The 26,756-nt window shown below is 26.7% G+C and overlaps 1 protein-coding gene and 1 long non-coding RNA gene across 11 annotated transcripts in view; one reads left to right on the top strand and one right to left on the bottom strand.

Annotated features, from left to right (window-relative positions):
* LOC107453091 (anne boleyn) overlaps positions 1-26,756 on the bottom strand; it is a 90,147-nt gene that overhangs the window by 34,033 nt on the left and 29,358 nt on the right. For 6 of the 10 annotated variants that reach the window (XM_016069777.4, XM_071187212.1, XM_016069773.4 and 3 more), the window contains 12 exons: positions 13,993-14,078; positions 11,810-11,977; positions 9,293-9,433; positions 8,604-8,683; positions 7,600-7,677; positions 7,435-7,504; positions 7,115-7,249; positions 6,008-6,080; positions 4,589-4,720; positions 3,725-3,883; positions 2,786-2,943; positions 1,052-1,240 (listed from right to left, as the gene is read on the bottom strand). In XM_016069777.4, coding sequence (XP_015925263.1) covers positions 1,052-1,240; positions 2,786-2,943; positions 3,725-3,883; positions 4,589-4,720; positions 6,008-6,080; positions 7,115-7,249; positions 7,435-7,504; positions 7,600-7,677; positions 8,604-8,683; positions 9,293-9,433; positions 11,810-11,977; positions 13,993-14,067 — 1,458 coding nt within the window. In that variant the 5' untranslated portion in view covers positions 14,068-14,078. Of the gene's footprint in view, positions 1-1,051; positions 1,241-2,785; positions 2,944-3,724; positions 3,884-4,588; positions 4,721-6,007; positions 6,081-7,114; positions 7,250-7,434; positions 7,505-7,599; positions 7,678-8,603; positions 8,684-9,292; positions 9,434-11,809; positions 11,978-13,992; positions 14,079-16,422; positions 16,800-22,034; positions 22,495-26,756 lie in introns of those variants that run through there. The other 4 variants (XM_016069775.4, XM_071187210.1, XM_071187209.1 and 1 more) reach the window with 3 other exon arrangements.
* LOC107453095 (uncharacterized) overlaps positions 22,761-26,756 on the top strand; it is a 30,238-nt gene continuing 26,242 nt past the window's right edge. Inside the window, exon 1 of the long non-coding RNA XR_001585275.3 lies at positions 22,761-22,880. This is a non-coding gene — a long non-coding RNA (uncharacterized lncRNA). The remainder of the gene's footprint in view (positions 22,881-26,756) is intronic.

The raw sequence follows: 26,756 nt of genomic DNA, 5'->3' as shown, positions 1-26,756 counted from the left end.
AAAAAAATCATGCTTATTAATTACTTTCTACAGCTATGCAAGTCTATATTAAGACAGCATTAAATGTTTACTTTAATCTGTACTTTCAATCTCAAGAATCAAAACATTTTTAAAAATGTAATTTCAAATGTGTTGGGATTTAACAAACACCAAGAACGAAAGTAATTTCATTAACTAAAATTAATTAATGCAGCAATTTATTTAAAATAAATTTTAAAACTAAGAAAACAAAATAACAGAAGTATCAATAATTTAAAACACTGACTTTTAACTTTTAAAATCAATATATATATTTAAAAAGAATTAGTTGATTTAAATCAATGATTTTTTTAAAAAAATCATTTGATTTAAATCAACAAACCCTGATTATAGTCAAAACAAATCTAAAACAAGAATTTGTAATAGAAAATGAATAGATTTATATTCTTATTTTTAAAAAAATCTAAGAAAATTTAACCATGTTGCTATGAAATTTTACAAGAAACATATTATAATAATATTGTAGACATTAGATTTATTTACTTTGGACCACATTATTGGCTATTTTAAGATAAGTTATTTTCAAAGAGTTTTCCAAGAATGTTTAATGAAATGTTATACGAATGCTAGCTGAAAATGCAATATTCCTTGACATTTGTTTTTTCTGATAATTGGATTTTTTGATAATTTTAGGTTTTCTGTTCCCATGGAAAATCTTATTTGTCTCTTTCCATAAAATAGCAAACGACAAAGAAATAAGGTAATAATATAAAAAAATGCATAAGAACACAACAAGTACTTTTCTGTGTACACTTTTTTTTTTACCTACAAATTAAACACATAAAATATATATCTTCAAACGGAAAACAAAATTAAATTGAAGTTGTTTGCATGCTACAATTAAACATTTCTCTCCATTTACCAAAAAATGCCTCAATATAATAGCCTTAATGTAAATTAAAAACTTCATATGGATTGAATCACTAAAAAATTATCTCTGGAGTTAAAAATACTTTTAAAACTACATTGTAAATACTTATTTTAATTATTTAGACATGTATTTATATCTCACCTTATCAAAACATATTAATTTCAGCTTTCCACAAATATTAATTCTTGGTGGGTTAATGCAGAAGATCTTTTGCTTTCTTAGACGATTTTGAGCAATACTAATAGAAACAGTCATAGCAGCAGGGAGGGCTGGAGGAACTACAATTGTGATGATATCTAAAGCCCGAACAATTGTTTGACCTATAGGAGACTGAAAAAAAAGTTAAGCATAAGTAAAAATTAACACACAACACTCGATAACTACCTATTACTATTTTGAATTTATGACCTAATTATTTATACATATTTTATATTAATTTATATCAAAATATAAATTTTCTTAAGATGTTTTAAAATAAAAGTGATGTCATCCAATTTGATTATACAAGAGAAAATACAAAAAGAAATGTATTTTAACATTGACTTATTTCCTACCTAAACAAACAAATAAATGTGACTAAAACTAATTTTTTTTTTTAAATGAGCGATTTAAAGAAATGAAAATAGCTATACAGTTAGCCATTTTGGTAAAAAATTTAGTGAAAGTATGCTTTTCACATTGTTACTGATATAATAAAAAGACTTTAAATAAAGATACAAATAATGTCATAATAAGTACTCGTAAACAAATTTCATAACTTAATTTTGAAATTGTTTAAGTCCAAGGAAAACTTAAAATGGAAATAACTTAAAATGGAAAAACAATTCTGCAATGTGGAAAAACAATTCCGCAATGTGGAAAAACAATTCATAAAAATAATGAACAACAAACAAACAAGGTTTTAAAAATAAATTTAGTGATTATTTTTTTAAGAAAAGAAGTATTTATTTTTTGCTAAAATACTTTTATACTTTCAGCTCAATTAAAATTGTATATATTTTATAATTGTATAAGTTAAACAATTTCCTTTAAATTCTAGAACATAAGGCACTACTGGAAGATATGACTTAGTCTAACAAAGTTGGAAAATGGATTTTTTTTATAAAAAATCTTTATTAAGAAACAACAAGATGCAAGTTTGCACCTAATTTAGCATAGTATCATACTCTTAATAGTATCAAAGTACACTCTTAAGAATATCAAAGATACTAGTAAGAGTAATTACATACATTTTTATTGTATTATACTAAGTAGCCAGACCTTTTATGAATGACAAGATGAAGTGGGAGAAGAAACCCTATAAATAGTTAAATTAAAAAATTTTGAAACTATTAATAGTTTCCGAATTTTTTTTTAACAATTGTTATAATAAAAAAAACATTCGTATGGAAACTAACAAAATAACAACCTTCACAAAAAAGAAAAAAAATTAGAATTTTAAAATTCAGGATACCTTGGAAAACTAGTTCCTTTGAACGCATCAGAAATTAGGCATGGTAATGAAATTCTCAATGATAGAATTTCATTACCATGCCTAGTCTAACTAACTCTAATTAAGGCAAGTCGATTTCTACTTCCCTAAAAAATATTTATGCTGTAATCCTTTTCAAAACTGTTTGGTGCGTAATAAAAAATTTAAAAATAATTTCAGAAAAAAACTAGAGTTACACAATTATTCAATACCAGTGATATTAAAAATCATTGAAAATTAATTTTATAAATGAATAAAACTTTTATCAATTCAAATAACTGTATGAATAAAAAATTTCATAATCTTAATTAACACCAAAAAAAGGGAAAAATATTGATTAAAAAGTAAAAAAAATCAAATTTCTAAATGACAGGTTTGAAAATAAATTTCATAAAGATTCTTACATGTCTGAGAATGTAGCAATAAATTGAATATGCCATTCCAAATGCAGATATGAAAAACAGCAAAGCAACAAACTGGTAGGCATCTTTATAGAATTTAAAGCCTACTGGTTTGGAAAACAGTATAGATCTCACCAATTCTCCTTTAGAAGTTGAAAAACCTACAAATTAATGAAAAATAAGCACATTAATTTATATTTAAAAAAAAATACTTCCCATTTGATACTAAAAAGAATAAATCAAAATATTAACAAGTCATCTGTTAGTAATTAAAATTAAATAATAATTTTATATTCTTAATAGCAATAATTTTAATGTGATTCATACTGAAAATCAGAAAACAGTAGTTAAGATAAGAGTAATATAGCAAATAAAAATTGCATGCTTAGGGAGAAAAATTAAATGTGATATTTTCAATTCATCAATTTAGTTTATTTCAATTTATTAATTTAGTTTATAATTTTGTGTCTTTAACTAGGAGCTCCATGTAATTTCAAAAATAAAACCAAATTTAATCCCTAATTAAAGCAGTTCCTATTGTTTAATATCTACATCACTCTTGCCTACATCATACTGGAATAATACATGGACAACAAAAAAGAACATTCAAACAAAAAAGAGCATTCAACAACCTCTTCAACGAATGGTAATCATCAACTTCCTTCAACAAATAATTTTTTTTGATACCCATAATATGCAAAAAGTGGTTTATTTTAAAATGCTTCATTACACTTATCAGGGCTTCAAGTGGCAAAACATGGTTTTGGAGCATCTTTGGAGCAACAAAAAAGCAATTTTGGAGCAGCAAAACAAAGATTTGGAGCATATTTAATAAATAGAATTAAAAGAAGAATTTAATAACAAGAATTTTTAATTTTGTCCATTAANGGAATCGCCCGTATAGACAAATTTAAACATATGAGCTATAACTAAAATATTTACCAGTTCTAGTAACAACAGCTAGAACTCTGTTGTTTTCATAGTATCTTGTCTGTATAATTTCTGTACCACAGAAAAGAGTATGGCGTTTGTGAACAGTGGGACAGTAAATTTCATCATCAAGCTTAAGCAGTGGTGTTTTTGTCTCAGGAACACTTTCACCTACAAGAAATATACAAATATAGTAGAGATTAAGACTATTTTGTGAAATTCTAAGGAAAAATTAAAGTATCAAATAGACACAGCAAATTTCAGTTCTAATAAAAAATATAGAAAGGTACAAAAGAAAATGGAAATTTGTAAAACTCTTTATCTTTTAAAAAATTTTATTTTATTTTCTTAGAGAAAAATCATTGATATTTAATTTATAAAGAAATGTGCATGGCTTTAATGTTCATAATGCAACAGAGATACTCAGTAGAACATCAAAACCAACATGTCTTTAGAGAAACAAAAAGAAAAATAACTCATATTTCTATTACAGGCCTAGAAAAAAAATTTAATCCTTCACATTTAGAAATGTAAAAAAAATAAATAAATAAGAGCAGAAATTTTTTTCAATGAAAATTGAGAGAGAGAAAATTAATGCATGCATACAATCAATCAAAATCCAAATTTTCTACAAAACCCTGTGAAAGTCTTAAAACTGAACATCACAAGGTAACGAATATCATTTTTCTGATAAACATAAAATCGTAAATGTTATTCATTTAAAAAAAAAATAATAAAATAAAATAAGTAAACTATTTTTATAAAAAAAATATTTATACATTAGGAAAAAAATCATGAAATTATAATACATGTTTAATTTTTTTTTTAATTCTAGTAAATTTTAAATAAGTAATTTAATATACTATATTTCTTTACCAGTTAACATGCTTTCATTAACAATACAATTTCCAGCAATTAGTACAGCATCACAAGCCATTAAGCAACCATGAGGAGGTATAGCTATAACATCTCCAGGTACTAAATCTGCCGCTGGCACATCCTCAAAAACTATAATAAAAAAAAATAGATTTAAACATTTTCTCTTGGATTAAAATAAGGCAATAAGAATCATCATTTCCCTTTGGCAAGTATTTTTCACTAACTTTAAATACACAGAAATAGCAAGCACAGTAATAGAGTAGCGTTTTGAATTCTTACAAAACCCAGCAAGCTGAAACAAACAAAATTTTCTTTTCCATTTTCTTTTAATAACATTCAAGATTGAATTGTCTAAAAAATGCTCATGATTAAATTAACTTCCATGCATTTTCAACTTTTTTAAATTTTAGTCCGTATTTATTTTATTAAAATTAAAATTTCCAACAAAAAAAAATGAAACCAAGATTTTTTTTAAAGTAAATTTAAAAAAAAAATTTTTTTAGGAAAAGAATCCTTACCTTTGGCTACAGAAATAAATAGTTTTACTTAGAAAAGTTTTAGAATAGTGAAAAACAGATTTTAAAGATAAAACTCATAACTCAAAAATGTAAAATATTAATAAAAATAAAATTATCCGTGACCCTCCAAACTTTGAGAAATTTCTTGCTAATATAAAAAAAATATTTACCTTCTGCTACTGAAATAGAAAGATTTAATTATAAAAGTTTTAGAACAGTCAAAAACAGATTTAAAAGATAAAACTCCTAACTCAAAAATTTAAAGCATTAATAAAAAATAATAAAACTATCCTTGTTCTTGAAAATTTTCTTGCTCTTCCACACAATTTTTTCTATTTAATAACACTGATTCTATATCGCATTCTGCTGATGTCATGTAATATCGCTTAAGATGTCATCACGGGAAAAGAATACAATGACTCCCATATGGGCAGGTCGAATAGGAGTGTGAAAGTGGGAGAGGTAAGGTTGAAGAGTGAAAAAAAAAAGCTGAGATTCATGCAGAAAACCCCCTGGAAAAAAATCTGGCAGTTTTGAGTTTAGCCATCGGCTGGAGCATAACTCGAGAGATTTTCGGATCAATTCGAGGAGGGGGGCAGAAGAAAAACACAAAATTCGGGAAAGTTTGCAGGTCAATGAACTAAGGACTAGTACAAATGCAAAAGAGAAAACGAAATTGTGTCCTAGCTTAGCTAATGCTTAATTTCAATTTGAAAAAAATCTCAATGTAAATTAAATGTAATTAGCAAAGTCCTGGAGAACCGCTCAGGCATTCAGAAAACTATTTTCTCATATTTTTAGCATCAAAGTTTTTAAAATAGGAAACATAGCAAATAAAGACTGCAATAAAATATTTTATATTTAAATTAATACTTTATTACTGAGCCAATCAACATACCTCCTGTATTTCTTCTTACAGTCACTTCAACCGAATTTGATTTTGCAACCATATTTCGCAAGATTTTTTGTTGCTAACAAAAAAAAAGTCACAATTACTGTTGGAAGTTTGAGCTAGATAAACAAAGATAGAAATGTTCTTGAACTCAAGAAATGCATGGCTAAAAATAGAGATAATTACTATTTAAATTGTGGAACAAACCTAAAAATATAACTAAAAGGTCATAGAAATAAGCTCATAAAAAAATTTCAAACATTACTTCCTGTAAATGATTTGATACAATAAATAATATTTTTTTTCTAAATATAATAATGCATCAGACTTTTAATAAAAGAGAAAAAAATATAACTAAAAGGCCTACCCTAAAAATATAACTAAACAAACCTAAAAATATACCTAAAAGGTGATAGAAATAAGCTCATAAAAAATTTCAAACATTACTTCCTGTAAATGATTTGATACAAAAAAATTTTTTCTTCAAAATATAATAATGCATCAGACATTTAATAAAAGAGAGAAAAAACTTATTTTGTTATGCTTGAAAAATGATAAAATTATTTTACTATTAATTACAAATGTAGAAATGTAAAAACTAAGTAAATAATTTGAATAAGAGTTTTTCAAAATTATTATTTTTAAAACCATTTACCCATTATAAAATTAATCCATAGATATTTACTCAATTTTCTTTAGAATAAAAAAACAAATAAAAAATTTTTTTAAAGTGCCAGAAACAAAACTTTTGAAATTAAAAACAGATGCATTTAAGAAATTTTTTAACTAAATAATCAATGAAACAGTAAAAACAGCACAACTCGTTTAACAAAACAGCAAATAGTGCGAATATTTTAATAACCTGCTTAATTTGCATAATAGGCAAAATGTTATTTAGATACAGACATTAAAGCTTATAACTGACCTCTAACATGCGTTTAATGCTATTTGTTCACTTAATATTCTGTCAAAAATAGTTAAAAGTTAAAAAAAACACACATTTTACACTCAAATTTCATAGGATTATTTACAGGTAACAAAAACTTTAATGCTTTAAGCTACTCTGTGACAACTGAAGTAGTTGAAAAGAAATGCACACTGAATAGTACCTACTTTTTTAGTTTCTCGAAGGGTGAGAATTATGGATGTCAATGAAATAATGAGAATGCAACTTGCATATATCCTATAGTTGTCAATTAACCACAAAATTATACTGAAAATTTGAAATATATAGAAAGGATTTAACACCTAAAACACAAAAGAACAAAATTAAGTATATGAATATTGAACACTTTTAAAATATAGGTAAAATAAATAAAATTGATATGTAAGAAAATGCTTGCAAAATAACAAGACAATAACAAAGAATAAAAGAAAGCATGAATGAGAGGAAAAGAAAGCATTAGAAATACTTATAGCAAAACCTAGGGTACCTCTTCAATAAATAATGTTAAATAGGAGCTGACATCTATGGTAATAGTATTTGGTCCATAAATTTCCCGCCTGCAATCAAAAATAGTAATTACAAAAAAAAAAAATTTAAAAAAACATGATGGTATAATGATGGTACAAAAAGAAACACATTTATATATACATACATTTCTCCTTCTTCAACATCTGAGAATCCAAAGAACCGATCATAAAATTCTGAGCAACGAACTCCATAGTCATAGCCCCTAATAAGAGAGAAATTACACATCAATTGCAGCACATAAAACAAAAATTAGTGATAAGACAGAAAAGTTTCTTAAACTCTGAACGTATTTGTGTGTAGAATGAGTTTGTCACCATTCATTATCTCAACAAAAAATAAATAAAAAATGGTAGCACGAGTGTATTAGTAATTTTTTTTTTATAAAACAAAATAATTCTAATAGCCTTATTCATAAATAATTATTAATACTTTGATCTGAAGACTTCACATAGTATTTCTTTGTAGCTAAAGTGCCATGTAACATAAGAAAATATCTACTTAATTTAAAATTACATGTACATCAAAAAATCAAGACATTTATATACATATTAGAATATTTTCTCAATACCAAATCAAACTATAAAGAAAAGCTACTTTGTCTGAAGTTTGATACCACTAATGTTTATAGAATCTATTCTATATTTTCTAACTGAAATCTATTTAATGACTTACAAAACTATATCTTATCTTCACAACTCTGGAATCTTTATAATATCAGTTAGGTATGGTTTCTATATTTTTTACTTATTTCACTTCAAAATTATCCTTTAAGACAAAAAAAAAAAAAAAAAANAAAAAAAAAAAAAAAAAAAAAAAAAAAAAAAAAAAAAAAAAAAAAAAAAAAATGAACAGATATATTTTGTACAGAAAAAATTTCATTATTTCTCTATGTACTTTCACATTAGACTCAAGTGTTGCTAACTTAGGGAAATGAAAAAGATTTTGTTCACCAAATAAAACAAATATTAGTATAAATAATAACATCTATATATTAACAATGCAACATTTAAAGCAAATGAAAAACTAAAATATTTATACTTTAGTCATTCAGTACCACAGCTGCACTAAGATTGAAAAATTTAATTTCTTAGAAGAAAAAAAAAGTTTTAATCAAGTTCAAACTCTTACCTTAACCGTTTAAAACACAAGTTTTTGCTATCCCACACATATTTCACACAATTATGAATGAAGTAACGATATGAAATGGCCTGAAATTAAAGGAGAGATTTTATTTACCAACAGGAAAAAAAAAAAAAACAGTGTGTTAAAGTTAGTCTAAGAGAAAAATAACTTATAAGAGTATCGAAATTCCAAACTTTTTCTACATAAAGTTTTAGAAACCTTAAAAATTTCTGGTTGCAAGAAAACAAAAAGGACTTATTGAACAATGAGCAGCCATTCCTTCATTAACTACTTAACAATAAACACAGCTAATTAAGTTTATAAACAGATATTACACATTAAAAAAATTAACTTAGATAATCGCAAAACCTCTTTAACACTCTGACGACTGAGCGTATTGCACCTGAGTGAAGCTAGTCTTTACACATTTTTTAACAGCTAGAACTAATTATTGCCAAACAGGGAAATCTATTAAAAGATAAGCTGAAGCAATGACAAAAATAACTATTAAAAACAATTCGTTAAGAAAATAGAATAATCTACAATTATAAAATCTAATACATAAAATGAGCAGATACCAAGCATATAATATTTTTGAAAAGAAAAATGGATTAAACATTCAATATACATAAACATATTAAAGATATTTATAAAAAATTTAAGGTAACATATCAAATTAAGGGGGGGATACGTACCGGAGAATAATTGAAGTTCATTGAATTTTCATGATGATTGTTTACAGATGATAATGATCTGGAATATGCAAGCTCTGGAGGTAGTGTAAATGTCACAGGCTGTACAATAACATTTATTACTGACACACTACCGTGGAGATCCTTAAAAAAAAATTTAAAAAAAGCAGATATTAGGCTTTATTCTTCTATACATTTTTAGACACAGAATAATAAATATTATGAAAATAAATGCACTCAGAATGGCAAAAATCATGATTTTTTTTTTTAATTTTTAACATTTACAGATCTAAGCTCTGATAAAATGCTTAATATTATTTAAAAGCAAAACTATAATTAAAATACTTTACATTTTGAACTAAAATTGTTAAAATTACAATATAATTGATACAAATTAATCACTAAAGAAGTAAAATCATAGTTATTTTTGTTCAAGCTCATTCAGAAGCTTTTGTTATAACAACGACCCACTTTGTCAGTTACCTACAGCTAATAAAAAACTATAATTTAAAATTTTCACATCATTTTTATCCACTTTTAGTTTGGCTTTTCTTCAATTAATCCATTTTAACATCAAATATTAATTAATATTCATTCATGTTGCATTATTTCTCTGTATAACTGTTTCAATATAAATGGAATGAATCTTCAAAAAAAAATTTACATACTTTGTTTTATATGTAAGAGTATGTTTTATTAATAATATTTAGCTTAAAGCAATGATTTCTAAAAAAAATAAAAATTAGCTGATTTAGATCATTGGTTTTTTTTAAAAACAAAATCAAGTGATATAAATTACAGCAATCCTGATTAGAATTTTAGTTAAGTGATTAGAAATCCTTACATTTTAATGACATTTGTTTATATTTCAAATTTAAAAAAATAAACTAATGATAACAAGTTTCAAAATAAATATTGATAATGTACAGATTGATTAGAATGTTATCAACTTTTATAATCAACTTATCGTAATTTATAATCTTATCATTATAATCTAATGTTTATTTTATTCAACTTCCTTTGCTAATACGTCTTTTTAGCTGCTTAAACAGTAAAGCTGTAATGTTACTGTTTTATTACATAAATAAATTGCTCAAAATAATTAATCTGAAAATGAAACCATGCACTAAATCACAATTATACAAACTTCATATTTTTAATGGACAAGTTATTTCATGAAGTAAAGTTAAGCATCTTTTTCGAAGGCTTGGATGAAATTATGCTTTTTTTGTGAAAAATGTTATTTTCATAACTGATGTAAGTTTGCAACAGTTACTCATGACCATTTGGTCAAGTTAAGCCTATCTTTGGCCAGCACCCTCTATCTTTATTCTGAAAATGGAGCAAAACGTCAATATGGAGAAAAGCAACAGTTTTGGAGAAAAAAAGCACTAATTTTTTTTTCATGTTTAGAAACTTACTCCAATGCTCCATAATTTGGGCTCATAAAAATTGGCAAAAAATGGGAATAATACATCGATTTAAATAATTTCTATCTAGGAGGGGAAATTTCACCAAATTGGCAATTTTTAAAGTTAATTTTCAAAATATTTTAGTTATTTATCTGTTCTAAAGCTCAAACAATTCTTAACAGTAAGATGGCCTATACAGTTTAAATTCAGTGCTTCAAGTATAAGCTGGGGCCTGTCCAGACATTTTGTGAAAGGTCCATTTTTGAAAAATTGTGAAAAAATTACTCGAGTATTTGTGAATATAAAATAAACGTTAAGTTACATTCTTTCAACCAGGGTCCTGCTTTTGTGAATTTGTGCAAATAGGGTCCTGTTATTGCAAAAAACTTTTTCAAGGAGTTTTTAAAGTGTAAAGACATACAAGATTATGCTCAACAATGTAAAATTAGAATTAAAAAAAATTAAATTTTAAAAAGTAAACAGCAATTGTTGCTACAAAATTAGAGATGCAACATACAAATATTTGATATTTAGCCTATGCTGCTGAATGCAGAATATTCATTTCGGATGAATAAAGGAAGAAGCGCCTGACGAAGTCAAAACTTAGTTTGTTTACTTTCCTCTCCCCCCCTTTCTGGGAAGGGTTTATTCGATTAACAAAACAATAATGAAAATAAACAAATTTGTGAAGAGTCCAATTAAAAGATAAATTATTTTGTGAAGGGTCCGCTAACGGACCCAAATTTCTTCTAAACAGACTCCTGATAAAGCATTAAAACTGTGGATTATTTTTATTTTTCCTTGTCAAAAGAGCTTCGAAAAACTTAATCAGTGAAATTTTAAAAGTAGTAATAATTAAAAAATGAAGAAAAACAAAAAAATACCAACTTCCTTAAAAATGTGTTGCAAGCAAGAACTAAATTTAAATGAGGATAGATCATACTTAGTGCTACGTATGAATAAGCAGAACAACATAAAAAAAATTCTTATTCACATTGTTTTGCTTTATTCCAAAATTAAATTGTTGCACACTAAAATCAAACAATTTATACAAATCATTATCATAAAAAGGAAATTACAAAATAAAGAATTTAGTATTGTAACATACTTTTAAAATAAGTACATTAGCGGATGAAACACTGCATGGCCTGCAAATTAATTTTACCCTCCAGTTAGGATACCATTTAACCAGCAGAAGCAATATGCCTGCTGTGAGGAAACAAAATGTATGGTATATACATCTTCGACATGGGCTTTCCAAATATCCATGAGCCTCCTGTAAATTAAGAATTAACGTGATTATTACTCGAATCGTCAATAAATTTCAATGTTTTATATACTAATTTGACAACTTAAAAATAACAAACAGAGATAACTTTAAAAACTTTTCTCAATTTAATAAACTATTCAATTATTAATCATAAATTAAAATAACAGCCACAATAAACCACCTTTGCATTTAAAATGTGTATTGTCCAAAAAATATGCATCTAAAGTAAAAAATAATAAAACTAAAGAATAATAAAATTTTTGCAAATTCCATAAATTAATTAAGACTACCAAAGTAAAGGTTATAGATATAGAAAACTACAGTAAATTATAGTATGATAAATATGAATAACTACAGCATGATAATTATTCTTTCCCTTCACCTTCCAATGAAAAGCCTGAAAACTTCCAAAGAAAAAAAAATATGCTAACAAATTAGTTATCTTTCATTTTACTACTAATAAAATTATAATAAAATAACAAACGGGATAAACAACAAAATAATTACGCTTTATTTTCCTAGTATTTAAATGCACAGAAAACAAATTTCCATCCTAGTTTATTGATAGAGATGCTGCGCTTGGGACTGAAATTGCGGCCGCAGCATACAATAGACAAGTTAATCAGTTAAATGCTGAGACAAAATCTGTAACATATCCAAAGCCATATTGATTTTAAAAAAGTTTTTTTATTTTAATAATTCTTAAATACTTGAATCTAATTTCAAAATTTGTATCCCTCAATAACTACCATTTTAGACTTTTCATAAGCGTAAAGTACATGTATGGATATATTATGAAAGAATGTTTATTTTTATAATTGTAAATTTAATTAAAGCTACAATTGAATAAATGCATAACAGTTTTAATGAATATTAAGAATTTAGGAGCTTTTTAGTAATTAAATTATTATGTTATTAAATTATTATTATTATTATGACAACTACTGTTAACTAGACTGAATTTAGTACTTTGAAAAATTGTTTCATAATACAATTATGTGACAATCATAACAGCTGTAACATTAGTAGCTGCAACATTATTAACAACTGAACTTCAGTGTCCTTTAAGACATAAGTAAATAATAATTAAATAATTTCGCTTTTATCAAAAAGGTATGCTAATTTTTAAGAAAAAAAAGTTTAAGGTCATCCTTAAAGTTTACACCAGAAAAGAAAACTTAGTAGTTCAATAGGACCACCTAGGTATTCATTTAATGGTTCAAAAACTTAATATGGTAGACAAACTCGAGAAAAATTACATAATTCATGTCATGGTACACATCAAAAATTATTAATTGCCATCTATAACACTCTAAAACTAATTAAGTTCATTACCCCATAATGATTGAAGATTAATATTTATTAAAATTAAGAGAAAAAAAGATAAAATATTAGCGAACAGATATAACATAGAGATTAAAATGCTGAGACCAAATAAATAAATGAGGAAAACAGAGAAAATGAGAACAAAATATAATATTAAAAATAAATTATCTAAAAATTATAAAATTTTAAATACTGTCGATTCTAAAAGAGCAAAAAATATTTTATTGATGAAAAATTATATTGTCAGTACATGAATGCAAAGTACTCAAATTAATTAAATTGCATGTAAAGTTTAAATTTTTAATACGTAAATTTAAAATTTTTTAAACCATTTGAACTTCACCCGTATGAATTTCGTAACACTCGTAAAACAATAAAATTAGTACAAGAAATTTTTTTAATGTAAAGAATTCGATACAAAAAGCTACTTTTCATAAATATTTCGTAAATTCCAAATGTATTTAAAAGCGACAAATTTGTCGGACATTGATTTGATTTTAGAGACATTTGTAGAAAATTTGGCTAACACCAGTACGTTTGTAAAACATCTAGCGTAGCAACTAGTCTTTTTCCATTTTTATATTTATTTTTTGGGAATTTAGTTATTTTAGAAGTCAAAGCCCACAATGATATTAATCAAAGCTTTAATTTATGATAATTTAACACACTGAAATATTTGAATTTTTTTTCCTTACCAACTGATCATCAGTTCCCTCTTCAATAATAACAACTTGTGGTTGATCTCCTTTAGCAAGGAGCAAATATGGCATCTTCAGATTCTCTGAAAAGAGAAAAATATACAATATTAAGATAATGATAAATGACAACATTGAGCATACAGTTGACAAAAAAAGTATTAGCACACTAAGCTAATTTAAAATTCTTGCAAGATAAAATAACCAAACTAATCCAAACTAGGATTTTCTTTACCTTTATTATAGTAAAAACAAAAGTAAGTGAAAATAAAAAGCACACTTGCTTTTACAGAATTTAAAACAAAAAAACATTATTATATTTTTGCAAAAAAAGTATTAGCACACTTAGTGAAATAAATAAAAACATTTTTCATTATCGGTGATTTGCTTTTTAATATCTTGTATGCAATCCATTGGCCTTAATGACTGCTTCTAATCTTCGTGGCATAGATTCTACTAACTTTTTGGTAATATCTGAGGAAATATTATTCCAGGAATGAATCAATGTAGATTCTAAAGAATCTCTTCCCGTAATGTGGTTATTCCTTACTTCTTGATCTAGATGGTGCCAAAGATGTTCGATCGGGTTCAGATCAGGAGATTGGGGGAGAGTGCGTAGCCTTCTTGGTGCATTATAAAGCAATCATTCCCTTGTTACATTCGCGGAATGTCTAGGATCATTATCTTGCTGGAATATATAGGTGTTTTGGAGGCCTAATTTTCTAGCACTGCTTTTCAAGTTACGGTGCAAAACCTCTATATACGATAAAGCTGTCACCCTACAATTAATAACTTCCAAATTTCCAACCCCATTATGCACCATACAGCCCCAAACCATCACATTTCCCCCACCATACTTAATTGTTGACAAGATATTTTTCTGATCAAGAGCAGTACCTTTTTTCCTCCAAACAGTTAAAATGCTTTTTGGCCGAAATATTTCAAACTTACTCTCATCAGAAAAAATAACTTGCTTCCAAAACTCCATTGGCTTACTTCGATAGGTCAGAGCAAACTCAAGTCTCTTTTTCCTATTAACCTCGCTAATAAAAGGTTTCTTCCTTGGCCTCCTACCCCGAAGACCACTCATATGGAGAACATTTCTAATAGTTTGTGGCGTCACTGACTTGCCAGAAGTTGACGCAAAGTCGTTGGCTAAATTTCGAGCACTTTGAATTGGATTTCTTAGGGCCATTTTAACAACATGCCTCCTTTCCCTGTCATTTACTTTGATTGGGCGACCAGATTGGGGTTTATTTTTCGTGGATCCTGTTTCTGCCACTTTTTTAGTAATGGAACGAACTGTTGAAAAGCTCAATTTTAACTTTTTTCCAATATCCCGCTAACTTTTTCCTACTTCACGGAGACATATTATCTTTTCTCGCGTGGAGCCTGGAATTTCACACTTCTTCGGACACATACTTAATGAATAGAGAAATTCAAAATAACACTGAACGTAACTTAATACTCTAGTCTTAGTACAAGTTATGAATCGGTTTCAGTAAGTGAATATAAGGTTTTATTCTTCTTTTATCTGTAGTGGTAGTAATGCAATTCGAGTGTGCCAATATTTTTCTTGTAAAATAAAATGGAAATATTTTGTTAACAATGATGGGAATTTTATAATTTGTGATTTAGTTTTCATTTGAAAATTGAGTGTAATATAGTTTAATTGGTAAAGTTAGAACTTTTCATTGCGTAAATATTTGAAACTATATTTATGTGCCAATACTTTTTTTACCGACTGTATGTACAACAATGACAACATGTTAAGAAATAAAAAATATAAGTACAAAATGGCAATAAATACTATTACACAAGATACCTCAAATCTCTTATTTCAAAACCTATTGATTTCCTTAATAATGTAGAAAATATAAGGTATATTAATATTTTTCAGTAAGAAAGAAGCAAAAAATTGTTTCCGAATTTTACATAACTTACAAACTAGCCATTTCCGAATATAATGTCACATTTAGTGCTACAAATAATTATAAATAAAATAAGATGTTTCTCTGAAGAAAAAAAATTCATCCCAAAACAATATTTTGAAAGTGACAAAGATATAAAGCTAATTTTTACCACATTGAAAAAAAAAAATGTGATTTTGATTTATCAAGAATTTTAATTTACCTCGATAATTGTATTTAAACTGTTTACAAAATTACATGTTGAACCATGTAAGAAAAATGCTCTATATTTTAACACATTCTGTTAAGTAACGAGTTTCCATATGTTTACATCAAGAATAAAACTGGTTTAACAGAAATTATAAAAAAGTAACATAATTTAATGATTTCAAATTAACTGTAAAAACAAGTTAATGTTTAATTGTGGAAAGGATCTCAAACGTCATATTTGTGAAATGATTTGAATTATTAGACTAAAATATATAAACGCATAACTCATAGAAATTTTGACAGAACTTACCTCAATGTTTGGAATGTGATAGAAAATTAACGGGGTAGTTAAATTTTACCTTCGATTACATTAAAACTCGAGATAAATGAGTTAACATAAAAATGCGCTAACAACATTTGAAAGCACAGTATTTGAAAAGCTTTTAATACACCTTCTTACCATTGGACATTTAAAAACAACTAAACTCAATTATGGATAATTTACCTTCGATTAAATTAAACCTGGAGATAAACGAATTCATAGGATAAAAATACAAAATCAACATTTGAAAGCTCGGTCAAAAAAAATTTTAAAAAGATTTTTTAACTTAATACCATTGAATATTCGGAAACAACTAAACTTAGCATCAAAGAATTCTACCTAACTGGTAAAAATCGTTTGAAACTGAGAATATTCGGAATACAGAGAATGATTAATGTGTTTTCAACAAACATATTTCATCTGTTTCATGAAAAGCAGAATGAAAAGTAATATGATGCAGCGGAAAGACAGTTAACAACAAGGAAGGAAACCGTAGCGGCAATAGCGTAAACGTCAATACCAAAAACCGAGCAAGTGAAATGTAAACAGATATTTTTATAGCGATCTATAAAGGGAGAATAAAGACGCAAAACCGTTTGACCTTGAAAGAAAATAATGGTTATAAAAACTAAAATGATTAGGTAAACTACATAAAAATAATTATTTTAAAAGTACTCAATAAAGAAAATTTAGAATATTTGAACTATTTTTCTCGTAACTCTTCAATGTGAGATTTTAAGCTAATATATTTACAAAAAAGTAGTAAAATGCAACTTTTTTTCATTAAAAGCGCATGAAAATGTTTTGAAACGACATTTCGTGTGATTAAAAATATCAAAGTTGAGATTAAAAATATGTATGTTGCATGCAACTAAAGTAAGGCCATACAGATTAACACACATACAGGGTACAAAAAAAAAAAGACTTATTAAACAACAATTTGAAACACAAATCAAAAGCATAATTTCTTTGTTGATTGGACTAATTAATTAAATTATCAAATACGCCACGAAAACTATGAATGACTGCAACATATATTGTATAGCAATGCAGAAAATATGCAATTACTTTAGTAAAATGTAATTTACAAAGTGCATGAGTAAACAAATGGATCTTTTAATAAATAATTTCGAAATAAGAACTTTTGAAAGAAAATTTTATAATATTTTCCATAAGTTTAAAAAAGACATATATATACAGAACGCAAGAGTTCAAGTCGTTTTAATATACCTAAACTACTGATTCTAAATTTTTTATTCAAAATGTTACCCTGTCATTAGAAACAGTAACAAACAAACTTCGCCAATTCCCTCGCATCGCATACGTTTTTAAAGAAAAGCAAACAGTTTTTCTTTCTTGTTTGTTAAACTCTGAGATCATTTTGTGTAATAATGATAATCGTTTGGTCTCAAACATTTTTTAATATTTAGTTAGTAAATTACATACCCGTCTTAATTCATATTCTATAAAATTAAACCTATTCAATTAAAATAAGCGTTAAAACGTTAAAGCGTCAATTAAAATAAGAGTTTATTAATTTAATAGAATGGATACGCCGATGAAAGTTTAAAACTTACTAATGTAATAAAAAACATATTCGTGATGTTCCATATTTTTGATTTAAAAGAAACCCCTTTATTCCTTAAAATTGTGAAAATGCATTTACACATTCGTTATAAATTTTTCTTACTCTGCAAGATCATCAAAAAGCCACTGATTTGAAAGATAGACAAAGAAAAAAAAAGAATATGTATGAGTAAAAAAAAAAGAACTAACTGTATGCAATCAAATATAACGATACTTCCGAAGTTTTCACATTATCTAAGTGATATTCAGTCAGTCATGACGAAAACTGATTTCATCATATTTTTGGATAGAAAAAAAAAAACTTTCATAACTTTTTAGTAGAGCATTAAATAAAACTTAGCAAAAAAGGCTTGCATTATTGATTTTCTTTTTTTTCATACTCCAGTTTCTCGTTTTAAAGAAATTTCATTTCAGCAAAATCGAAATGTGAACGTATTTGCTGAAAGGCTTTGCCAAAAGAACAAAAACAATTTTAAAAATTTTTAAGTCTGTTTACTTCAGAAACGTAATGAAATAATAATATTAAATCATGTGTGTAAAAAGAAAGTTAATAAAGATTATTAGATAATTAGCGACTTGCCACAATAGAATATGAAAAAAAAAAATGTTTCGAAAGATTTTACGGTGCAATAAATCTTTCACAAAAATCTTATACAATTTATTGCTTTTGATTCTAATGTTATACACAATTCTTTCAAATAGACAGTTTAAGAATACGGCATGCCGTTAGTACATCAATTAATTAAATATCCAGTAGGCACATAAAAATTTTAAACTTTGTTTTTTAAAATGACTGAAAAAAAAATAGTTCATAGAAATACGGTAAAAAAAAAGCTCAAAAATCGTCAAAACCCGGACATCAAAAAAAAAGCAAAAGGTTCTACCCTAGGTCAAATTTTTCACTTCTGAGAGAAAAATGATTTTAAAAAAACAGTTGACAGATTAACTTTCTTTCTCAACACAAATAAGAGTTTAAAAAAAAACTCAGAAAAACGCATAAAGTATTTAAGTAAATCAAACATTTTTACTTCATGTCGTACCATCATTATTATTAGTAGTAGTACCGGAAAATAGGAATTTTCCTATTCTATCTGAATTTTTTCTATTGGAAAAAATTTCAAAACACAAAATATTAAATTTTATGTTGACTGAATAACTTTCTTTTTACACACCGATAAGTTAAAAAAAAAAAAAAAAAAATCGAAAAACGTAGCTTAAACACAAACAAAATTCTTACTTGCGAATAAACTTAACAAATATCTAGAGAGAGAGAATCAATTTTAGGTTCTAAGGTAGGAAGTTAAGTCTCAGCATTTTTCTTCGAAATTAATTCCATTAAGACGGGAATATGGAAAGAATTCTTACAATAACGAAAATGAACTTAACACATCGAAATCGAGTCAAAGACTTCAAGCATTTCAATACAGACAAAAAATACATATTTTTATTTTATTACGAAATACCGTCTGTTGCTAAAAGAAAAAAAATATTGTATTTTCGATAAAAAGGATAAAGTCAGTCATGAGAAAAACTTACTTAAGACGCCATCGAGTAGTATCCAAAAATTCTTAAAGGAATATAAAAATAGACAGAGATAAACAGTAATAACAGAATTAAAATAAATGGAATTACCACAAGGTTTCATGTTTAACATCTTTTTGTATTATCGTTATGTAACGCATTTTTTACATTAGCCTGCTATCTTATTTAACAGTCAGAGCATAAATTATATTTATTTAAGATGGAATGATGAAGAAAAAAAAAGAATGAAACGTGAAAGTCATCCGAATTATAACATGTCTACAAGACTTTGCCTTGATTGTCAGGTCTATATTTAGAAAGCCACAATAAATGAAAATTCAAAAAAACTTCTTTTAGGACAAAGAAGAAACCTCGTGATAAGTCATTAAAAAAAAAAAGAATGAATATTTAAAATTTAACAAAAGTGAGAAACAGGGACAGGAAGTCACTATTTCAGTGGGAAAAAAGACCACTCGGAAGAAAGTGTTTCGGAAGAAAGCAAGAAATTGAAACCTTTTTTAAAGAAATTTTAAACATTGAAACCACTTTTTTAAAAAGTGTGTAATTATTGCAAAGTAATTTTAAGAAATTTTCGGAAATGCTAAAAGACCTCGATTGTCCGAAGCAAATGAGGCCAGACTGTCATTGAAAAAAACGAAATATTCTGATTATAGATGTAACCTTGTTTTTTAATATAGATTTTTGTTAATAAACTCTGAAAATCGAGGGGCTTTTTTTTATGTAATAGTGTGACATACTGTTTAAATTTAATATTAATATGATAATTTAATATGCCATTCAGTTAAATAGGTATGAATATATTTTGAAATTAACTAGCACTTTTGCTCTAGATAGCAGTACTCCTCTAGTATACATAAATATATTTTTTAAATAAAAAAATAAACCACTTTTGAATAAGCAACATCTCATTTAGAATCGTTAGCGGATCTTACAGATTTTCGAATTCATTTCAACGAAATCACCTTTGCACGCATTTTCTCCAGTCTATTCATTCTCTACGATATTAAATTTTTCTTGCACAAATATCATACCAGGCTTCTTTTTAGTCATGAAGCCATGATTGTAAACACGTAAATAAAAAAACTGCACTAGTAATAATTAGAAATAAACACATAAAACAACGAAAATTACAACCTTCAGACCTCTTTATTAAATTAAATTCGAATACTAGTTACTTTTAACATTGTTTAAACATCAAAATCTACTATAAGTTATAACAACGGTATATGATACGTCTGATCCATTAGGGATGTAACAAATTTATATCGGGTAATTTTTATTAAATATACCTTCTTCGAAAGAAAGAAGAAAAAAAAGATTAAAGATTTTCTAAAGCAAACAACTAAAGCAATTGAGGTTAAATTTGCATTAAAAATTGCGAAAATGCTATTAAAATTTTTAAACATAATAGAATTGTTTATTTCGTGCTTTAACTGAAATAAAAGAGAGGCATTTATCGTCACTAGAACTGAGCGTGGATCAGTATTTTTATTTTAATACAGGTCCTTCTATTAAATGAAACACATGTAAGCAAATAAGTTTCCAAAAGATGAATTATGACATTCGAACGTGACAAATACAGTGACACTATATCATGAAGTATACAGATGTTTGTTCTTATTTTTATTGACAATGAAATTAGCCAAAAAATGTTTCGAAATAAAGATTAATTTGTACAAGAAGAGTCAAGGCACATCAAAGATGTTATGAAAAAAAATAAAAAAAATTCTTTTTTTCTGTTTAAAAATAATTGAATTTAGTAATCATATTTCTGAAAATAAAATGATTTGGGGATATTTCCGTATCGTGATCTGTCGCGCCAACTACAATCGCCAAGGTGCCAAATAGATTTTAAACTTGCAGATTTAAAAATAAAAAAACATGTAGATGTTTGCCCGGGGGTGGCTACGAGTTATACCTTTCGAATTTGGTCCCTTTCTGTGATGTTTTTTTTTTTTTTCGTTCNTGTGTTTTTTTTTTTTTTTTGGTTTCTCGCGAGCCACTGCCCGAAAGTTACCAAGACTTGGCGATTATTCTAATGTCTCACTCCTGGGAGAGTAAATTTTGTCTCAAGGGGGAAAGCTTTTTTTTTTTTTTTTAAACAATAATAATTCAGTACTTTACAAATATCACAATACCGCTTGTAATGAATTCAAAATATGGTACAACTATATCAAACGTTAAATTAAAAAAATAAGCATTTACTTCCATAATAGTAATTACTATAATAGTAATGTAGAACTTAAACTTAACATTATATTCAAACACTAATAGCATTTATTTTCAAAATAGTAATTATTTTTACAATCAACAACATTTAATTTTAATCAAGTAAAATTAATTATAATCAAGACTTACATGGCTTCATATGCAATGTGTAAATAAACAAACAAAAAAAATCGCATTGTACACATGCTGTAGAAATAACACATTAAAAAAAAAAAATTATTAATATAAATACAAGTAAATACCTCTATCAGATAAGAGAGACTGCGTCTCGCCCTCCTCAGACGTAAAACAAAGCATTTTCTTACAGCAAGAAAACACAAAATTATTAATAAGCAATTACGCTAGTATCAAGAACGCCATTTGCACCGGATACAAAATACTTGATACAACACGCTCACACAACGTACTAAATTTCCTGATTGAGTTCTCATCTCTCCCTAAAGTGCAAGTCAGACCAATGGAGAAGCTGCATTTACATGAGCTCACCACAAAACGAATGAATCAGACATATGGAATGAATTGGGTTCAATTTGACAGCACAAAAAGAGTTCTAAATTCTTCCAGAAATCCACTGTAAATGAGTGCACTGCTTAAAACTTGTGCTTCGATAAAAACCAGCTGCCCAGAGAACAAATAATTTATTTTGTGAACTCTGATTGATAATAAACGCAGAGAAATTCAAGATAATACTAACAAGAGAATAATGTTTTTTTATGAAATATTGAAGGTCTGTTATCGAAGAGTGGCAAGGAAGTTAAACACGTCAGATAAATTCGAAGCAGCCATTTGCCGTTTGATTCGTACCGAAAACAAATAAAATGGTCCTTGATCTTGGATTATTGCTAAGAATTATTCTCGGTAATTTGTTTTTTTACACCGCACTTAAAGCATAAGTACTACTTGTGATTTCCGATTAGAAAGGAAAAAAAAAAAGATTGATTTTGTAAACATCACTACCAGACAAATTAAATAATCTGATTTATCTCTTATCGCATGATCATAGTAACATATACTGTAAACCACAACAAGCAAATGCTCTCATAAAAGTGTTAGACACTGGTCAAAACAGATGATTCTTTCATACTAGGGTAAGACTGAATTTTTAATACCATTTTAATTATTTTAGTAAAGTTTGATATTTAAAAATTATCATTCGGATAGTTGTATTCTAAATTGCTAGAGAATATATGGGAAACAACTCACCAATACACCAGTAATAATGTGTAGTAATAAACACTCTTTCTTAAAAGACGGTTTGCAATTATTGATGTAATCAGATCTTACCGAAAATACTATAAAAACTTAAAAAGTTGAAATGCACGAATATTGTTTTACGTACAACAATATTGTTTCTAATATAATTAAAGTTGTATTTTCTTTTATTGGCACAAAACGTTTTTAAAACGTACAATTAAATAAAAATAATTATGAAATTCATTTTAGACATAAGCCTATATTGAAAAAAATATATTAATTTCTAACATGGTGTGCAATTAATGAGGGACATAAAAATTAATATCCAGGAACGGGTCTTATCATTCGAACTTTTTAATATCACATTTTCATACTTATAATTAGTATGAAATGCAATTAATGCAAATATTGAGCATTATGCAATTAATGAGGGACATAAAAATTAATATCCAGGAACGGGTCTTATCATTCGAACTTTTTAATATCACATTTTCATACTTATAATTCGACTCAAACTATAATAAGACTGCTTGTTATCCAATGTTTATATTAATTCCTTATTCCATACATTCGCTTCAATTTTTACTTATATTTTATTCTGGTGAAATAAAATAAATATATTTAGATTACTGGATTGAAGTTTACAACTCTAAATAGAATCGAGTGTTTAATTTTAAATTTAATCACCAAAAAAAAAAAAAGATTTTTACATTTTATCTTGTTTATTTCATAGAAAACTTAAAAAGAAAGGTAGTCTCATTTTGAATGGTGCAAAAAAAAGGGAGGGGCTCAAAAAGTCTACAATAACAAAAAAATTATGGCAATGTTTAAGAAAAGTAATTGTTTCATTCTGATCAAATAGAATCAAATAAACCAGCAATAAAAAATACTTGTAGAAAACCTGAGTAAATTGTAAGATTTACTTATAAGTTTCGAAAATATATTTTTTTTCTTTCTTAAAGTGTAAATGTTTTTTATTTCAATAAAATTCTTAGCAAGCTTTTAATACTAGCACACGCTTTTCTTCTGCAATTGGTTCAAACGCTTCAGAGAATAAAGCAAATAATGATGATGAGCAAATACGTACTAAGCAAAGGTTGTCGCAGATAAAAGATAATTTTTTTACGATAATCTTAACGAAGGATAAGAATAGAAAAACAGTATGAAATAAGTGTATATCTGCTATGACGATAGGCTTTCTTATCATAATTGTCAATTATTAGGGTTAAAAAAAAAAGATGATTTTGCTGAAGTATTATGAGTATAGCAAACGGCTATTAACTTCAGTAAACTATATGTTTTTATACTACCTAAATTATGCTTAATTTATTTTGACAACTTCGAAAGAAAAGCATAACACTAACTAAGCATTTAAAAAAATAAACAAAAGTAAATTTTGCACGAAATTGGTTCTAGTAAATTTAATTACACCCATAACTTTATGCAGAGATGCCAACTTGCTCCGGACAGCAAATATATATTTTAAGGTGGTATTTTATAAATTGTGATTCTTGGTTTAATAAATTCAATTTAGTAGATTTTTATCCACTACTATTTCTAAATAGTTCGCAGGCTTATATAATTCACCACTTTATAGTATTTATGTCATGCTAGACCTTTTAAAAAGCAAGCAAAAATAGTCAAATATTTGCAAAATTTATTATTTTTTATTTTTTTATAACCGTCGTTGAACAGCCGACCCAATTTCATGGGTTTACGACTACTTACGTTCAACTCCGTAGCCTTGTAATTTTGAACCAATCCAGAAGACAAGGAAACTCCTGGATCAGTACCCCCAGAGGTATTGATTTGTTGTGGGAACATGGAGGACTTTGAGACTCGACAGATTTAACGTGCATCAGTCACCATTTACTACACGGGGAATCTTCGGCCGGCGAGGATCGAACCCACGACCTCTTGGATATGGGCCCAGCGCCCTACCGACCAGGCTATCCCGACCCTTGGACAAGTATTAAAATAATTTAACAAAGTGGTCCGATCGTGGCAGTGGCTTGTATTAGATACAATAATTAAATTTATAATTAAGAAAATTAATTATGCATGATCTTTTCACCAGTAAAAAAATGCCAAAAATAGGATTTAAAATGCAAACCACTACCATCTAAAATGTAAACTACTCATACTATAACTGTATACATATACATATAATTATTTTGGTGTGTCCGGAGCAGTTGGCATCTCTGCTTTATGTAGCATTTTTTTTAAAATTCGCATTAAAAAAAAATTAGTCTTAAATGCATAATTTTCGACAGCTCCACTATAATTTTTTACCCAGGTGATCGTCAACATTAAAAACTGAATCATCTCGATAGTAAAAACCAAACTCTTGACAATTTTTTTTTAATAAATTACATTCTATTAATTACTGAACTGAGAGCGATTCAGAATTAAATTTAGAATACATATTTACTTAACCGAGATAAGCTTTGAATGATTCTGAAAAGCAAAATAGGTCACCCTAATATCCTCCTATCTAAAAGAAAAATATTAAGGAGTCCTGAAGTATTTAAGTTTCTACTTCTTTAAAGCGCGAATACATTCCTTACAACAATTACATGAAATAAAAATCGAACAAGTGATTTAAAAAACAACATAACATACACCTGCTGTTTATTTTGACTTATCTGATGTCATTTATCATTTGTGTCACCAAGACAAGAGTTAATTAGACACCAATTGTGAGCCTAAAAATATTACAAACAATAATTCCATATCAAATAAATCATTAAAATAACAAAATGCTTATATTTAAGAAACAGGTAACTTCTTTCGGTTACATAAACGCAGACATCTCTTAAAAGATGAATGAACCATTATAGGGAAATAATTTTATTTCAGGACAGCTCGAGACAACTTCGAAATGCAGATAAAGACATAAATGAACTTACTAAAAATACACTACTAAAAACTAATGCCGAATCATAATGAACAATTAGAAAGACAAACAAAATAGGAAGCAGATTAAGAAGTTAATAATGATGTCAAAAGTTTTGATGAAAGGACGATGGGATTAAACAAATCAAAATTAAAAGTCAGAGTGCTTCGGCCTTTCAAAAATGGAATACAGTAATTAAACTTCACTCATTTTTAAGATAGCCGTCGGAAAAAAAAATTTAAAAATCTATTTTTTAATAAACTCAAAAATGATAAATTGTAACAAGTGAAAATTAGCATACATTTTGCACACCCAACGAAAAAAGTTTACTTTTCATATACATTTACTTCAAAACTCGTTATTTTAAGGGGAAAATGAGGCAGTTTTACAGACAATCGGATTTTTGGCTGTATACAATAAATAATTGAATTGTGAACAATATTACTTTGCAACCATTAAAAATTTGCTTATAATACTTTTATTGGCTGAGTCGCATGTGGTTTTAGAAGAAAAAAAAAATATAGTTTTATAAAAATTTTAAATTATTTACTAAAACAGAGATGAAAACCCTTTTCATTTTATATATAAACATAATAAAATATAAGAGGTTAATGTGACAATTCTGTACCGTTAAAAAAATAATAAAGATAATTAATCCGTTAGGGTTAGAATTAATAAGTAATGACTAAAACAAGTTAATATAAATAAAAAATTTATAAATATCACTATATAAATATTAAAAAAAATATATGTTTTAAGTTAATTATTCTAAGATCGAATCAAATTAAATTTAAACGACGTTACAAGCAGCAAGCAATAATAATAAATAAAAAATTATGTATCTTCTTCAAGACTAGCATTGCTTGCAGGTGTA

Source organism: Parasteatoda tepidariorum, chromosome 10 (assembly GCF_043381705.1).
Source record: "Parasteatoda tepidariorum isolate YZ-2023 chromosome 10, CAS_Ptep_4.0, whole genome shotgun sequence".
Taxonomy (NCBI): Eukaryota; Metazoa; Arthropoda; class Arachnida; order Araneae; family Theridiidae; genus Parasteatoda; species Parasteatoda tepidariorum.
This window is presented reverse-complemented; position numbering and strand designations above follow the sequence as displayed.